This window comes from Eleutherodactylus coqui, chromosome 1, assembly GCF_035609145.1.
Source record: "Eleutherodactylus coqui strain aEleCoq1 chromosome 1, aEleCoq1.hap1, whole genome shotgun sequence".
NCBI lineage: Eukaryota > Metazoa > Chordata > Amphibia > Anura > Eleutherodactylidae > Eleutherodactylus > Eleutherodactylus coqui.
Window position 1 is genome coordinate 478,466,793 of NC_089837.1, and position 19,594 is coordinate 478,486,386.

At 41.0% G+C, this 19,594-nt stretch overlaps 1 protein-coding gene across 1 annotated transcript in view; it reads right to left on the reverse strand.

Annotated features, from left to right (window-relative positions):
- The window catches only part of GDF11 (growth differentiation factor 11), a 164,050-nt gene extending 144,998 nt beyond the window's left edge, over positions 1-19,052 (reverse strand). Inside the window, exon 1 of the mRNA XM_066584949.1 lies at positions 18,374-19,052. Within this exon, the coding sequence (XP_066441046.1) occupies positions 18,374-18,773 (400 nt within the window). The 5' untranslated portion in view covers positions 18,774-19,052. The remainder of the gene's footprint in view (positions 1-18,373) is intronic.
- Between the last annotated feature and the right edge of the window lie 542 nt (positions 19,053-19,594).

Consider the following 19,594-nt stretch of genomic DNA (forward strand, 5'->3'; position numbering starts at 1 on the left):
AGCTTTAGAATCCAAGCAATCCATTGGCACTGTTTTGTGAAAGTAAGTTATCCAAATGATCATGCTGCTGCCAAATACAGATCTGCTCAATGGCTCTGAACTGTGGGCAACTTGGATTGTTTCAGTTATGTTGGCAAGCAGTGTGTCCAACTTGTTCAGCACAAAATTAACATGTTCAAGTACACTGAAAAGCTCTAAGGAGCTGCTGAATATTGCTGAGCAAATACTAGGCCCATTCTACTCTGTATTTAAGGCGAGAAGCAGACGATTCTTGGAGTGCTGTACAATCATAATGCTGTTTTAGATGAAAGGACAATTGAGCCTATAGTAATTGCCAAACATTTGAAGCACTATATACATAGCTATATAAGTATATTGTCAATTTATGTATTTTTCAAACAAAAGTCAAACATTTTCTGTCATGGCTCGCTGGCCAAGACAGATAATTGGGACTGCGGTGACATCACGGCATCAGCCCCTTTCTATGTGATCCTCATGCTCTATCTTATTTTGTTGCTAGATGCCGACTGAGACACTTCTTTCAGTCTATGGCCAGACTGGTTGGCTGGGAGGTGGCATCACCAGCCAGCCAATCAGCTTCAGTGTTTGTACATTTATTCTGGCTCCTCCTCACAGAGGACGCCTGTCATACTCTCATTCTGAAGGTATTCCTGGTCCAGCTGGCGGTTCCTGGTTGTGATCTGCATTTCTGTTAAGATAAGTCTGCTGATTTTTAATACTTTATCATGTGACATATTTGTACACCTTTTCCCTGAACTCTAGTTATATTGCACTGTGTGCCATCTAACATTTGCCACTACTCTCTGTCACATCTAGGGAAAGTTAGCATAGCGTTGCCCCAGTTTCCTGACATAGGGTCACCCTCATCAGGGCAAGCACTCCGCTAGTTGGGTCTTCTCATACCTTAAGAGTTAGGGTCAGATTCCCCCGTATTCCTAATTTTGTGCTTTCTTATAACATATTTGTGTTCTCCGCGTTTGTACTTGAGTACATATTATTTGTCCATTTAGGACGCAACCAATACATACAGGTCAGTCGTAACATTATCATCGTCAAAATCACATGACTGTAACAACATTTTCATATTTGCTTGATTAAAGGGATGAGAGAAAGATGGGGAGCCCTAAATCATTACAAATTGAATTTGCTATATGATGGCATGTGGCTGCTTCTGAGTTCCTTCACCCAGCTGAAGTTAATTAACAGTAAAATGAATGTATGTTAAAGATGGTTGAGGCAGGATGAAGAGAAGGAAATATCTGAAGTGTCTTCAGTTGCACAATTTGGGTAGAACATTTAATACCTACAGCAGAGTAATAAATTGGGACCCTGCTGCTGTCAATGTTTCCCCCAGAGGCAATAATGGGAGTCATATTACATCCAAACTGCAAATGCAACCCGTCTGAAGCAAGGAGTCCATCATATAAGTAATTCACTCCATGGTCTAGAAATCCAAATCTTTGCTGACTGAGCCATTAATGTAGCCAGTTGCTCACCTCTAAAATCCATCTTCTTATTCCATGGCCATCCACTGGGAGGATGGATGAGAAGACCACCTGTGCTCCTAGTTCCTTCACCTTCTTTCCAAGGTCTTCAAAGTCTCTGCAGATAGTTGCAAGGTCCTTTTTTGCATTGTCATTTGTCCCTACATGTATTAGTAGGACTGGTGACTGAAGAGTCTTGACAGCCTACCAGATACATCTTGATTTGTGCACCTGGAAGACAGCGCATCTCTCGTGAGGTGTCAGCTCTGCAGACAGCGGCCTCTGTTCCTCTCAAAAGGGAATCAGCCACAACCACCACTCTCATTTTTTCACAACACTTCTTTTTCTCCATCCAAGAGTATTCTGAGTGCTTACTAGATTGTTCTTTCTGAGCAAAGTTATTTTTTGATGTACTTCCTCATTGTTCTCCTCGGTTTAGATCAAGATACACAAGGTATGCATTCCTGTACCCAAATCATCGGATATTTATACATTTTGTACATTATTACTAGAGATGAGCGAGCATACTCGTCCGAGCTTGATGCTCGTTCAAGTATTAGGGTGCTCGAGATGCTCGTTACTCGAGACGAGCACCACCCGGTACTCGTCTCGATTAAACGAGCACTGACCATTGAATTCAATGGAGCCGGCAATACAGCCGGCTCCATTGAAAGCAATGGGCTGCCGGCGATCTCAGGATGAATTTTCGGGAAGGGCTTAAAAATATAAGCCCTTACCTGAAAATCATCCTAAAATGTGTAAAAATAAAAAATATGTCAGCATAAAGATCGTTCTCCTCTGCCATAGCTGTAACAGCTGTGGCAGAGAAGAACGATGTTAGCCCATTGAATTCAATGGAGCCGGCAATACAGCCGGCTCCATTGAAAGCAATGGGCTGCCGGCGAGCGCAGGATCAATTTTCGGGAAGGGCTTAAAAATATAAGCCCTTACCTGAAAATCATCCTAAAATGTGTAAAAAAAAATTAAAAAAAATGTATACTCACCTTTCCGCTGCAGCCGGAGTTCAGCTGCGTCTGGCCGGCAGTTCTCCTGAACTGCTCTCTGTAGTATTCAGCAGGTAGGTATTTAAAATCCCCGCCTGCTGAATGCATGAATGGGTGTGAGTGAGAGCTGCCTCTGATTGGTGAGGCTGTGACCAATCAGAGGCAGCTCATTCAGCAGGCGGGGATTTTAAATCCCCGGCTGCTGAATACTACACAGAGCAGTTCAGGAGAACTGCCGTCCACACGCGGCTGAACTCCGGCTTCAGCGGAAAGGTGAGTATACATTTTCTTTTTATTTTTACACATTTTAGGATGATTTTCAGGTAAGGGCTTATATTTTTAAGCCCTTCCCGAAAATTCATCCCGCGCTCGCCGGCAGCCCATTGCTTTCAGTGGAGCCGGCTGTATTGCCGGCTCCATTGAATTCAATGGGCTAACATCGTTCTTCTCTGCTTATGCTGACAGTGCGGGGGGGGGGGGGGGCCCACTCTTGCCGCTATTGTGGCTTAATAGTGGGACCTGGGAACTTGAGATGCAGCCCAACATGTAGCCCCTCGCCTGCCCTATCCGTTTCTGTGTCGTTCCTATCACTTTCGTGAATTTCCCAGATTTTCACAAATGAAAACCTTAGCGAGCATCGGCGATATACAAAAATGCTCGAGTCGCCCATTGACTTTAATGGGGTTCGTTACTCGAAACGAACCCTCGAGCATCGCGGGAAGTTTGACTCGAGTAACGAGCACTCAAGCATTTTGGTGCTCGCTCATCTCTATTTTTCGCTTTATAAGACGCACCGGACAATAAGATGCACCCCTGTTTTCGGGGAGGAAAAATATTTTGAACTCACCCTGGTACAGTGTAGGGGATAGTACCGGGCGACAGAGCAGAAGGAGCAGTAGAGGTCTGAAACACCGGAGCTCTGTGTCACACCGGCACTTGTGTATGGCAGGAGAAAGGGAAGAAGCCGATTGGTGGAGACGGGGAAGCAGCAGCAGTTCCCGATGGTGCTCACCACCAATCCGCGGTACGTATGATGGGCAGCAGTGGTATGAAGAGAGAACTGCCAACTGATCGTACATTTGTTCGCACATACGTTAAACTTGCACGAACAAATGCAGATTTCAACGAATTTCGGCACATTCACTTTATAAGACGCATCTTATAAACGAAAACTACAGTAACGCTTAATAAGTTTGTAATATATTTTCTTTATGCACACTTCTTATTTCTGTTCAAAGATTTTTTAAAAAGGGCAAGCAACATTTAAAATATACTTGCAACTTCAATGCAATCATATATAACAAGATGTTAGCGACAAGCCCTATTAAGTCTGCCTTTTACGAGCAGTGACTCAAGGTTACCACATTTGATATTTTCTCATTACACGTTATATATATAGTTCCCTAAACGCACATGCCAGGCCTTTACACACTTCCCTATCTAAACAGGTCAAATTAGTGTTATTTTAGGCCTTCTAGCAAGGGTAGAGGTCAAGGGTCAGGAGTGTCATGTACACTTCATTGACAATTAAACCAAGATATTTGTGTAATTGGAAACATTTACTACAGTGGCTCCCAAGCATCAAATGTCTTGACCCATCTGGCACTAAGTTTACTTTTGAGGCACAACATAATTACTTAACTAATAAATATTAAACCTTGGAAACAATCCAAATAATTAACTGCTTATGTCTTGGATAGATTGATGTGTATCAGCACATTGGAAGTCATGTCACTTAAAACCCACATAGTCTAGGATATTAAAACATTTAAGAAAAATCACTGACGCTCTTTTCATGCTACTTCTTATATCCACATATATGAAAACCGATCAAGCAAAAAAAAAACGCAACTTACTTAAAGAGGACGCATCATGGGATAAAGCAGAGCTCTGCAGCCACAGCACCACTTATTCTATTCTTGTTTTTTTCTCATACTCATGTCCCCTTGCACAGATAAGATCTTCCTACTGTAGGTCCTACTCCCAGCGCTGTTAATGTGTCAAGTGGGTGGTCCCTACCACTCACTGTCAATGGGTGATGTCAGGCTATCATCAATCAAGTCTGATGTCACCCCTTGAGAATGAATGGCCAAATACTTGACACATTGACAATGCCCGGAGCCGGATCTACGGAAAGCTCATCCAGGTGAAGGGAGGTGAGTATGAAAAATGAAATAGAAAACATGAATAGAGTCAGTGAGGCCACAACTGCAGAGTTATGCAGCCAACCCCACTAACCTTATCTCATGATAGATCCTTAATAAATCTGATATGCAGGTTCTGACCTTATTGTAGCCCACTAACCACAAAATCTATGCAGCAATTATCCGATAATTTCATTTTCTCACTTAAGTTTGTAATCTACATAACGACTGCCTGGTAAGTTTGTACCAGCCTCTTCTTTTACACAGAATTCAACCTAGGCTAGCAGATGACCTGCAGTGTAAAGCAATGTGGGTAGAGCAGAAACATCACTGATGTATTCTGAAATCTGCTTCCACCCCCCACCCCCACCCCACCCCCGTCAAACTCCTATTTAACAATGCAGCTAAGCCAGGGTCACTGCTGTTAAGCCTAAGCCGGACACCAAAACACCTAATTTGGATCAGACATGATAGTTATCAAACAGGATGGATATACACAGTAATAAAACCTCAGAGGACATAACGAGATATAATTCAACTCAAAAGCAGGAAAAGAGAAGTCTAAACCTATCGCGGTACCATGGGAAAAACCTTGCATGAAAGCAGGGCAATCGCCCTGACGAGGGTGGCCCCATGTTATGAACCTGGAGGCTATCTGGACTGTGTATAGATAGCATAGGGGAAATTACTGACAGATGTAAATAACAATAAATATGACAGTGCTAGATAGTAGATAAGCCAGATCAAATATTAATTAGTAAACACCAGGGACTTATCTGAGGCTACGGAAGCACCCCACGGACGTGGAGCAAACCAGAATTTTACCATACAGAGAAATAACCAATGCCCTCTGAGAGGAGGAGCCAAAATGTATATACTACAATAAGGCTGACTGGTTGGGGAAACAACCACCCAACCGACCAAGCCCCACAGCAGCAGAGCCAACGCTGCAGTCACATGGGCCAGGCTGACTTTTTGTCGCCAGACCGGCTACCGCATTGTGGTCATTGCGCTGCAAATCTGTTAGCGAGCCATGACAACTACTCTACTGGAGCACTACCAAAAAGGTACCTAGGCGGCAAACATCGGAGACGATATTACTCAAGCATTATGCAAATGTGCTGACTTACAAATAACTTAAATCACGGAATTAGACCTCTGTTGTAATAACATTTGCTATGTTGCCATAACATGAAATATAAAAAAGTTTGTCATTAATACTTGGAATATTATCTTTATAAACGGTATATTATTTTATAGAACCTGCTCATCATTTAGTGGAGATTATCAAAGAGCTCCCTGAAGGAATACTGACTCAGAAAGGGATTGCATTAGTAAGAACAGTGCTAACCAATCTACACTAATGCACATCCCTCTATACTGAGTGGTGGTGGCGAGAAAAGTAGTGACATCAAAAGGCTGGAGGACAGCACCACCTAGGCATGTGCAAACAAAGTTTACGTAAAAGAAAAATTTTAAAAAGTTTCCAAACAAAATAGTAAAAGACAATTCCTAATACATAATACATATCTATTAGAAAGGAAATCTCAGTATATTTATGATTATCTATAAAGTAAAGGGAATACTACAGTACAGTAATACATAGATATAATTATTTGCATGACAACTCTGACATAAGACCTCACCACTTTATCACCACACCCAGCAGAATACTGTGGTGCACAATGTCTTGGTTCTTGCAGTTGCACCACTTCACTGCATTGTGAGAAGCATTTAAATGGAGAGCTGGCACCTGTTCTCCCTAGGGCATACCCAAAAGAAAGTGCCCTGTAATGCTGGCCTCACATTTCAAACAATGCACTAGTATAAGTATAAAAAGCTTCTTCTTCTTCTATCTTGAGGGACCCCATTTACCTGGTAGTACAGAGCTGATTATTTGCTTCAAAGAAGAACTGTTGCTCGCCTGTAAAATGATAAGTAAATCTATTGTAAAATGCTGCGACGACCTTCTTATCACCTTTCCCTTAATTGAATTCTGTACTTTTCTATCTCAAATGTAGTTACTTAGAAGGGGTTGAGTATAACGTGAACATAAAATTGCGCATATATATATAGATATATATATATAGAGAGAGAGATAGATATATAGATATAAAAGATAGATAGATATGATAGATAGATAGATAGATAGATAGATAGATATTCTAGAGGAGCTAAAAGAATGATGATTGGTTGCCATGTTTACCAATCACAGTTTTCTTACACGATTTCAAAAAATCTATGGTAACATAAGATGCTTTGTAATTCAGCGTAGTGAATAACTTAGATGTGCGTTGGATCCGGAATGCCTTAGAAAAAATGGAAACCCTTTGGACAAGTCCAGCCGAAAGCAAGTAAAATTATCGCGAGTGAGTGAGACAAGTGAACAAGGGTGTAAGAAACCACAGAATAGCATGAGACCCAACTTCAAGTATTGTGGGAAAGAGACACTAAAACAAGGGCTGCAGAGACCCTGGAACAGCCTGAGGCCCAAATTCAAAAAAAGACTGAAAGAATCAGGACATCAAGGGCCGCAGAGACCCCAGAAAAGCATCAGGTCTGAATTCTAAAAGAATAAGGCATAGCTAGTGAATCAAGGGCACAAGGGTACAAGGACTGCGTTTTACATCTGAATGTTATTATTGGATGAATGGACCAATAATGTAACTACTGTCATGCCATGAAATTTTATACAGAGCTTCCTGGAATGTGCTGTAAGAGTGGAAACCCAGGCAACACCGAGTATATAATCTAGTACTATATAAGTGGACCATCTTATTTTTTGTTTTCAAACCCACTTTTTCTGGCCACTGCCGCAGTGTGATTAACAGTTCTGCTCTACACTCACCTATAAGATAGGTAGAAATTTAGCAAACTTTAACTTGACATTTAACACATTAAATACAGTATGAACGAAACACTTTAAATGTCTGGTTAAAGTTTACTATATCCGTAGATAAGACCGTACATGGATAGGCAAATCTTCAACATCAACAAACTGAAATTTACTATCTGTTGCGAACTGCAACAGGCAGAAGTGTTGGGGACCCTCTACCAGTACTTAAATGGACACTAATTCTTCACACTACTTATCATCAATCTAGTAATATACTTGCATTGACATTTTTTGGTTTCACTACTAAAAATTAAGTTTAAAGTGATAAGCCACTTTAAAAAGTCTGGAAAAGTAAGTGGCACTAATGAAAAACAGCTGGAGGGTCAATTTTCTACTAAGTCAGATGACTATGTATAAAAAGAGCAGGTTACAGAGGCAGAGTCTCTCAGAAACAAAGATGGTCAAAGTTTCAACAATCTGTGAAAACTATGTCTAAAAATTGTGGAACAATTTCAGAAAAATGTTTCTCAACGTAAAAGTGCAAAGACTTTGAATATCGCGTCATCGACATTATATATTTTCATCAACAGATTCAGAGAATCTGTAGGAATACATGTGCACAAGGAACACGGACAATGGTCAAAACTGGACACACTGCATTAAAAACAGGCATGATTCTGTCATGCAAATCACTGCATGGGCTCAGGAATATTTCCAGAAATCATTGTCTGTGAATCCAGTTTGCTGTGCAATCCACAAATGCAAGGTAAAGCTGCATCATGCAAAGAAAAAGCCATTTATCAACACTATCCAGAAACACCGGTGTCTTCTCTGGGCCAAAGCTCATTTTAATGCACTGAGACAAAATGGAAAACTGTTCTGTTTTATGATGAATTATAATTAGATGAATTAAAATTTGAAATTCTTTTCAGAAACCACGGATGGCGTGTCCTGCGGACTCAAGAGAAGAGAAGCTTGTTATCAGCACACAATTCGAAAGCTTGCATCTCGGATGGTAAGGGGTTGCATTACTGCCTATGGCATGGGCAACTTACACATTATGATGGGCACTATCAATGCTGAGCAGTATATAGAAGTTTAAAAACAACATATGCTCCCATTCAGACATCTCTTTCACGGAAGGCCTTGCTTGTTTCAGCAAGACAATGCTAAACCACATACTGCATGACCACAACAGCATGGCTTCAAAGAAGAAGAGGCCATGTGCTGAACCAGCGGCCTGCAGTCAGACCTTTCACCAATAGAAAACATTTGCCATATATCAAATGAACAAATACGGCCAAGAAGACCCAGGACTGTTGAGCAGCTAGAATCCTACATGAAAGAGAATATTCCTCTCCTAAAGTTCCAACAATTGGTCTCCTCACTACCCGGACTGCTGTAAAAATTGGAGGCAATGCTACACAATGGTAGACATGGCATGGTACAAACTAGAGATGAGCGAGTATACTCGCTAAGGCACATTACTCGAGCGAGTAGTGCCTTAGCCGAATATCTCCCCGCTCGTCTCTAAAGATTCGGGGGCCGGCGGGGGAGCGGGGAGCAGCGGGGGAGAGCAGGGAGGAACGAAGGGGAGATCTCTCTCTCCCTCTCTCCCCCCCCCCCCCCCCCCCCCCCGCAACTCACCTGTCACCCGCGCCGGCCCCCGAATCTTTAGAGACGAGCGGGAGGATACTTGGCTAAGGCACTACTCGCTCGAGTAATGTGTCTTAGGGAGTATACTCGCTCATCTCTAGTACAAACTTTTTTGAGATGTGTTGCTGCCATCAATTTCTAAATGAGTTAATTTTTTTTTTAGGTTATGGAGAAATGTCTCATTTTTAACTTCTGATATGTTATATGTTCTATTGTGAATAAAATATAGTTCTATGAGATTTCCAAATCGTTGCATAATTTCTTCATTACATCTATTTACATTTTACACAGCATCCAAACTTTTCGGGAATCGAGGCCTGCAGCGAGAGTAATGTCTTTCAAAAACTCTAGTTTACTGATGGGGTATTCCAGAAAATACATTTTTAGAGTTCCCTAGTTGCTGTAATCTACATTCTAATAAGAGTTTAAGCAAACCCTTTACTGCTGCTACTCTGTACCAAATCCTTGAACATATCCTTCTTCTATAAAGAAGACGAGTGAGAATTTACAGCTCACCTTAGGAATCACAATGGCTAAGGCCATTTCTTCAACATGATGTATGTAAAACACAGGTCACACATCTTTTTTATGCATACTGAATATGCAGATACCAATTAAGTGAAATATGATTCATATGCATTGTGACATCGTAACGGCAATTTTCATGAATTATCCTTGAAAACTTGTTACTATGCCTACAAAAGTATCCGTGCATAGCATTGAATAACTGACTTCATTTTCCATTGGGGGAGTGTGAGTAATGATTTACAGAATTACATAAAGCCTATTGAAGCATAAAAGATATTAAAGCATGTTATGTGATCACCTCATTCCTGCACAAGGTTATGGCAACGTGCACAGATTCCACATGATGAAAAGATCTAATGAAACTGTTGGGTTGAAACATCACAAAGCACAGGTTTTATGATGGAAATAAAATGAATTCTTTATGAGTGATGAAGCATTATTGCGGGGTTTCATTCTGTCAGCAAACTCATGAAATGTATCAAGAGAGAAAGAGCAACTAAACATTTAAATTGTATCTTATATCTATAGATCTAGTATGAATTATGAGCTATAGCGATTACAAAGCATAGATTTTACCTCATTCATCTGTTTCCTAAATTTACCAGATAAATAGCAAGAGCCCTATTAAAAGTTAAAGAGGTTAACCCAAGATATAAACTTCTTCCCTATCCATAGGATAGGGAAAAATTGACTGTGGAGGTCTTCCATGAATTTGCTAAAAAAAACCCTCACAAAGCATTTGTCTATGGCAAATTGATACTACCCTTTAGGCTAAAGTAGATGAAAATGGATGATGCCGTGTTTCCCTGAAAATAAGACACTGTCTTATATTGATTTTTACACCAAAAGAGGCACAGTGTCTTATTTTTGGGGGAGCTTATACTTATCTGGTCCTGATTGGCTCTGATTGGCTGGCACTAGATCCAATCACAATGCTCGCTTTGCTGGAGGCGGGGTATTGAAAGCCCCGTCACCAGAAGGAAGAGGATATCGCAGCGTAGGGGACATGGCAGCTTGCCACAGCGCCAGGGACCATCGCAAGGGACTCAAACGCTGCGGGCCAGGTGAGTATTGATGGGGTTTTTTTTCATGTACTTCAGCTAGGGCTTATTTTTGGGGGATGGCTTATAGTTCAAGCCTACCCAGAAAAGCAGGGTGGGGCTTACTTTTGGGTTGGGCTTACTTTCAGAGGGAAATGGTATCAACCAAAACAGTCTTTCATTTGGTGAAATTTAACATCAAAAACTTCTTTCAGCTGCCAAATAATAGACAGTCATTGTCTGGAAAGAAGTTGGCCATGCCAAATTTTTTATACTGTGGTCGGATGAAAGTTCTTTGAAACAAAGATGTTTCATCCACCAAAGATTAGAGATGAGCGAGTATACTCGCTAAGGCGCATTACTCGAGCGAGTAGTGCCTTAGCCAAGTATCTCCCCACTCGACTCTAAAGACTCGGGGGCCGGCGCAGGGGCGGGGAGCAGCGGGGGAGAGCAGGGAGGAACGGAGGGGAGTTCTCTCTTTCCCTCTCTCCCTCCCGCTCCCCGCCGCAACTCACCTGTCACCGGCGCCGGCCCCCGAATCTTTAGAGACGAGCGGGGAGATACTCGGCTAAGGCACTACTCGCTCGAGTAATGTGCCTTAGCGAGTATACTCGCTCATCTCTACCAAAGATCTATCTTTGAAAGGATGCTCCCAGAAAGATCTTTCAATCAATTCTTCGTGTCATTGAACAACATGGTTAGTTTGAACGATTGTCATAGCCAGTATGAACGAAAATGTTTATGGCTGCTTCTGTTCACCGAACCATCATTCGTTCAACAGTTGTTCAACTATCAACCCACTTCTATCTAATGTGTTTGACCAGCTTTAGGTTCCCAACCGAAAATATTCAGCACTGCAAATGAGAAACAAAGATGTAGTAAAGAAATGTATATACAACGTTGTTAAATGTTACGTCGCAGTATGGTGATACGTTTAAAGGGATCATAGTTTGTAACATGTTTAGTTAGTAGAAGATGTCCACAGTTGAGAGATTTGTTTGGAGGAGCGTGAATTAAGATACCTTTACTTGGGACAACTTTCGGGTGCCCGACAGTCATCCCAACAACTATTACTCCTGTACTTTCGCACAAGAGCGATAGTCATTCAGTGAATGGAGGTGGAGCGCATCTGGATTTCTGCTGGCAATAATGGACATGCTGGGGGGGATATAAAATTGCTGGTGGAATCTCAAAAAATGATGTCAGAATTTAGGTGTGAAATCCATACCTGACCGAATCCTAAACATATGAACATGGCTAAATACTACTGTGGCACAGTCTTCAGAACATGAGTAGAGGAAAGCCCAAGGCATAACCCTTGTGTGCAAATATTGTGAACTCTGAGAGAGCTATGAAGAAGGGAATGACGTTGTAAATCATGGGCCATTTTAGTATGGAGATGGTTATTCAAGAGCTGGATGTAAAGTGTCCTTCAAACCGCATACAGATGTCAAGACACATTGTGACCACCCTTTCTATATAGTATCTTTAGTGTACATTGTTATGTGACGAAAAAATTTACAGAGCAAGCCAGGTAACCGCTGCCTGCCAATCAGAGGCCGCAGTGTCACAGCCCGTTATCCTGGCATCAGTTCTCACACTCTGGATGCCATGATGCCAGGAGTTGGGAAGAGTGACACAGCGGCTTCTGATTGGAAGGCAGCAGTTACCTAATGTCCGCTGTCAACAGAGACCGGGAGATCCGTGGTGCTAAAGCGCTGGATTGCTGGGGCTGAAGACAGGTAAGTACTGCTGTATGTATTTTCACATTTCTGCACCTGATATTAATAGAGATGAGCGAGCGTACTCATTAAGGACAGATACTTGAGCGAGTATCGTCCTTTTCGAGTACCTGCCTGCTCGCCCGCAAAGATTCGGGTGCCAGCGGGGTGCGGCGGGGGGGAACGGGGGGGAGATCTCTCTCTCCCCCCCTCCTGCTCCCCCCTGCTCACTCCTTCAACCCACCGCTCACCCCCGATGGCACCTGAATCTTTGCGGGCGAGCAGGCAAGTACTCGAAAAGGACGATACTTGCTCAAGTATCTGTCCTTAACGAGTATGCTCACTCATCTCTAGATATTAACATTTCAAAAGGTATTCCATTCTATGTTATTGGTTCAATGAAATGACAATACTTAGCATTGAATCCTGATTACAACTTCTATTGATAGATATGGATTCTACTATTCTTCAACTATCAGAACTTGTATAAACTATTTATTATTGTCAAACACAATAATAAGCACAAACAAAAGCATTTGGCTATAGAATGTAAAAGTAGTAGGGAGCAGTAACTTTATCATCAGGCCTGAAGTGTGACACAAAACATTATGTAACTTCACAATGGAGAAAAATAGCCTTGGCCATAAACATATTCTATCATTTTCCGTGAATCCCCATGATGCCACTGGTACACCTGTGTCCTGTAGCATTCTTGTTGTAATGTCTTTAGTACACTTTGCATCTGTATGATAAACATCTATTCTGTATTATAATAAAAACATGCATATAATAATATGATAATAAGACATGAAGGGAAATTACAGAATGGTACGTTTATATTTCGGCTTACTTTTAACACCCAAGTGAGTAGTATCGACATAAAAGCTTCCTGATAAATTCTCAGTGTAATTATGATATAGATGGGTCCTTCCTCAACTTTCCTCTTTGTTTGTGATATTCAAAATATTATAAGCTGAATAGTGTGAGATGACAAGCGTTGAAATAAAAAAAAATACTTTGCACCAAATTGTTTATGCTATACGTGTATTGAATATGTACTGCGATGAATTGGAGTCTTACCAAATCCATGGAAAGATAAGGGTTCTTAAGTGAAAAAGTTGTTTTTAAATGTATATTAAAAGTTGGTTGGTGAAGAGTTTGGCCAATAAATCAAAACACTACTGCGTAGAACTCAGTATTCACAAGGTAACTTTCTACAGGTGCAGGCATATTGACGATTGGGTCCCTATTCAATAACTTGAGCAAACATGAGCAATGACAGTGAAGAGGCAGTAGATCTAGGGACATCATAAAATTTAGGTATTTAGCATGAGTTGGAATAGACATAGCGGATTAGAAATGCTTCCAGTCACATTCCTTTAACACTGCCAAATGGATCTGTCCATCTCCTCCCAAAACCAATGAAAAGGACAACACAAGGACCCCATGGGGGTAACCACAGCCAGGCTTTGTTATTACTGCACATGGTCAAAAGGAAAAACCAACAGAAGTGACCTGAGTATAACAAAAGACTAGAGAGAATGAGCTTAGGAGAACGCAAACCAGAGCGAAAATAAAAGGGGATAACGGCAAGGAATTAGCAGAAGGGATAACCGGGAAAGTATGAAAAAGAAAAGGCATTGGTAATGGAATATAATCTGTTGACAAGAGGGAAAGAATAAGATAGAAAATAAAATGTACAGCTTTAAGTAAATGCATATAGGAACACGTAGAAAGATAGATAGATATATGAGATGGATAAATAGATATGAGATAGATAGATATGAGATAGATAGATAGATAGATAGATAGATATGAGATAGATAGATAGATATTAGATAGATAGATATGAGATAGATAGATATGAGATGGATAAATACGAGATAGATAGATAGATATGAGATAGATAAATATGAGATAGATAGATATGAGATAGATAGATAGATAGATAGATAGATAGATAGATAGATAGATAGATAGATAGATAGATAGATATGAGATAGATAGATTGATATGAGATGGATAGATAGATATGAGATAGATAGATAGATATGAGATAGATATGAGATAGATAGATAAATAGATAGATTGATTTGAGATAGATAGATTGATTTGAGATAGATTTAGATAGATAGATAGATTTGAGATAGATTTAGATAGATAGATAGATTTGAGATAGATTTAGATAGATAGATAGATAGATAGATAGATAGATAGATAGATAGATAGACCACCCTCAGCTATTTCTAAATAACTTTCAAGTAGATGGAGATACATCTATATAGTTTTTGCAATAAATCTGCAGACAATGTATTAACAAACACCAAAGCAAATGTTCTACATAGGCTGCAAAGCATGACACAGCAGTATCCCTCTTAAGACAAGAGACATTTGAGGCTCAATGACCCCAGCTGCTTAGGGAAACTTGTTCTGTCAGAATGTGGAAACCATATCACTTGTTGGACACTTGTTATCAGGTAATGACTTTGTGGACATGTCAGTCCTTCTGTCAGTACGAGGACCAGGTGAGGTGACCCCTTTTTAAATATGACACAATAGAAATGCATTGATTTTAAGCATTATAGCTTTCAAGTAATGGTGAAAATATCAGGAAAAGTGCGACACTAATGAAAAGTACAGTAATAATTGAGAAAGTAACATTAACTGATATTGCAGAACCATGTCCGTGCTATAGTTGTCACAATAAACAGAACTAAGTGCACAACAAATAATACATTTGAAGACATAAGTAAGTGTACAGTCATGTAAACTAGCTCTAGACTAATGATCTTCCGTGAAGGGAACCTGCCATCAGGTTTTTCCTGCGCAATCTAAGTTATACATGTAAGGATGCATTCACATGGTGTATTGCGGGTTTCGGTCGTGTAAATACGCTGCACAAAATGCAGCGTACATACGCAAGTGCGTTCATTTTTGTGCAACATATTTATGCACTCTATATACTTAATACAGTATTTTGGCGCTTAAATACACATAAACATAGGACACGCTACAGTTTTTTTTAAGCGACCGAAATATGCCACAAAAGTATGCAAATGTGAATGAACCCATTGAAATCAATGGGTTCTATTCATAGGAATTACACTCACGAAAACAGCGTGCTTAAATGCGCGGTCTATACATGCTCATGTGAATGAGCCCTGATAGTGTTGATAATGATATTGCCATATTGCTGTATACTATTGTTATATGTGCCCCGATACATTTACAATCCTCTTTTGAAGTTTTCCCGGACTGTATTAAAATTAGGCAAAAAGAGTCAGATTTTGGTAAAGGATTTTCTCTGCACAATTGCACCAGGCATGACTCCGGTTTTGATGGACAACATATTACTTTTCTATCCTCTGATGAAATCCTGCGCAGGCGCTGTGTCACAGGATCCCCATGCTTGTATACTAGTGTCGACCTTCACTTGCGCTCACTTCATGTACTGAATACGCATGCGCTTTCACAGCCATTGCTTGCAGGGTTGCATGACATCAGACTCCATCTGGCTGTTTGTCAGGTGAACCTGGCTGTGAAAGCGCATGCGCATTCAGTACATGAAGTGAGCGCAAGTGAAGGTGGATGCTGGTATGGAAGCATGGGCATTCTTTGACACAGCGCCTGTGCGGGATTTCATCAAAGGATAGAAAATTATTATGCCTGTCCATCAAAACTGTGGGGCATGCCTGGCGTAACGATATGGAGAAAATCGGACTCTTTCACCAAAATCTGACTCTTTTCGCCCAATTTTGATACAGCATTGGAAAACTTCAAAAGAGGATTGTAAAGGTACCAGGGCACTTGTAACAACAGTATATAGCAATATGCCAATCACATTATCAGCACTACTACATGCATAGCTTACATTTCATAGGAAAACCTTATGACAGGTTCCCTTCAGTAACAATAGGTCATCAAATTGCTTGCTTGATCAGCCCAAATTCCTGTACATAAAATGATTAATCAGAATAGTGCACATTCAGAGCATTCACAGAAAATGTCACTTTTGATTCAACAGATTGACAAATAAATGTCTCAAATTACAATTTAATGTCAACAGAAGCAAACTTTGACACATTTTGATACATATCCAAAATAATCCAAACACCTTCTAGATGTAACACATTGTTACTTTGCTATGTTGTTGGCTGTATCATAGGAAAAATCATTGCAAGATTACCATTATTCTGCCATATATACTTCAGCACCAGGAATCCACATTTTGAGCAATCAAACACACATTTCATTATGATTGGATGCACAAACTACAATTCTAAAAAGATATGAATTCTGCTGATTGCAAACAACTATAGACTGAGTATTACCGCACAGATATGATATGATCAGCTCCTTTATATCAGTGTCTGACATTTGGAGGCAATTCATTTCTATGCTAATGACTGCCATCTACACAATAGAGTGACACAAATCTTTATCATGTCCATTAATTACTATGGCAGCGATTATCATAAATTGAAGACAATCTCTAGAAGTCTTTTACAGGCAATGATTAACACTAGATGCTCACAGAATCAGGCCCCTTTCAGATGAGTATTTAGCTCCATACTTGGTCCACGTTTTGCGGACTGTAATACAGAGCTAATATAAATCTATGTATCTATTCACATAGATACACAGCATGACCTATTTTTCCCGTTTCTGCTTCTGTTTTGCTACTTTTTTCTATCCGGCAAATACGGATCAGTATTTGTCCAGGAGAAAATAAAATATACGGAGGCAAATACTGATGATATACAGCTGTAATGTCATCTATAACACTTCCATATATGCTTGTCTAAAACGGCCCTATAATAAGAAAAATCCCGTAATATAACCGCAACCTCAGGTAGGTAGTCTGCACTCTGCAGTTTTCCCCATAAGGGTGCTTTCACAAGAGACGGAATTAGTCCGCAGGATGCAGAATAGTTGCGGATTTTGTTAAATAGTGCAGATTTGGTTGCATTTTTAACTGCAGAATGAGTTCTGCTGAACATTTTGCGGAATTTGTTGTGCTTTTTTTCGGCAGACTTTAATTGCGGAATTACATTTCCTGTATGTTAGAAATCCGCAACAATGGCAGAAAGCTTTTACCGCTGCAGAAATTAATTGTGCAGTTTTGAAGTAACAACGCATGGATTTTAAAAGATGCGAAATTCAAGCCCAATAGGAATATCACTGACGCAGAAATGTCCGTGCGGACTAACTACGTCCCGCGTGAAAGCACCCTAAGGGAACCTTCACACGGGGCAGAATATTCTGCAACAGCATAGCGGAATACGCGTCTCAGAATTCTGCACAACAATCCCCACTGATAGCAGCAGATTTTGATGCAGAATTGCAGACAGGACTTTGCTAATTTCAATTCAGCACCAAAATCTACACATTAGCAGTGCGGATTTTGGTGCAGAGTACTCAGCAGGATGGTATATTCCACAATCCTCTTGTGGAATATTCTGTCCTGTGTGAAAGGTCCCTTCGAAGGTTCTATGTTCACTTCATACTTGAAGAAGTTACGCAGTTACTTCATTAACTTATTAAAAACTGTAAGCCTAGCAGTTCTCTACAAGGCACAACTAGTGGAGTCTGCAAAGAGCTTTACTGGCACTACAGTACCCAGATTACTGCAGCACATTATATGCTAGCTAAACTTACAATAGTGTCAGTGAAAGCAGTAAATGCAGATACAATCTCAGGGCATCATTAGACACTTTAATCTTTGCATGCACTCAGGTGATGGCATGAAACTGCATTTAACCCCTACTATGCCCAAGAGAATTGCCAAGCAGCTCCTGCCATACATTGCCTGCACTGATGATCAATGGGTGAGCTGTCACACGTGGGTACAAAGCACGTGTGAATGCCCTGACAAGCTGTAACCTCCAGCGCTATAGCAATAGTGACTGATGCAGTACTGAGCAGTGGGGTGCACTTACTTTCCTGTGCCATGCTGATGACAGTCTCCGTGGTGGCATGATACTCATCCTCTTCCACGAAAGCATTATGCTGGAAGGAGTCTCCCTGGAACTCGTGCTGGTCCAGGATCTGCTGCAGAGGGGGAGCCTTGGGCAGCAGCTGGTTGACCACCTCCCTGGTGATGTTGGGGGCTTCCTTTAGCCTGAGTTTGCTGAGGATCTGGGACTTGATGCTCTCCAGCCTCATCTCCTTACTGTGCTTCCTCCACATACACACTGGGCAGTCCTGCTCCTCACTTTCTCCCAGAGAGGTCTCCACCTGCAGGGCTCCTTTCTCCATCATAGACTCTCCTCCACTCTTGGAAAACTCCAGGGACAGAACCAGCATGCAGAAGAAGAGTGGGGAGCGCTGAGACAGCATAGCTGAGTGTCCAGGCTGAGTGCTGCTGCTGCTGCTGGTGCACAGAGGACAGCTGCCTTGTGCAGGTCTTTATAGGGGAGGGGTAGGCAACCACAGATCATGTACTAGGCACAGGGACTCCTTCTTTTTATATCCCAACTGTTCTCTGTCGTAAAATGCATTCATTGGCTGGAGAGGTAACAAAAGGCCCCTAGCAGGGCTGTCAACAAAGTAAAACACAGGGAGAGAGAGAGGAGAGGAAGAGAACAGGAGCAAAGTGACTACTCTAGATTCAGAGCCTGTGACTTGGTACAGGGAAGGGGGCTGTGACACATCTCCAAGACACAAAGCCTTCTTATTGTAACACTCCTCATCCACCTCTAGAACAGGGATCACACCCCCTTTATGGCTGCTTTATGGCATGCAGAACCTGTAGCTGAAGGCAAGTGGGCAAGTGCACAGCAGTCTCTACAGCCTTAGTAGATGTGTGTGTTTCTCTGTGTAGATTATATATAAATATATACACATGTATACTGTATGTTGGATAATATGTAGCAATAGCATTTTCAGTAGCATTCTGATAGACAGATGTAGCAGGGCTGAGTTTGTCAGTGTATCAGTGTTATAGATGGCATTTGTCAGGAGGTGTCATTGTCACCAGCTTATTGTCTCAGCATGTGCTATCGTAGTGTAGATAGATAAAATAGATAGATAGATAGATATGAGAGAGATATTAGATAGATAGCTAGATATGAGATAGATAGATAGATATGAGATAGCTAGATATGAGATAGATAGATAGATAGATAGATATGAGAGAGAGAGATATTAGATAGATGAAT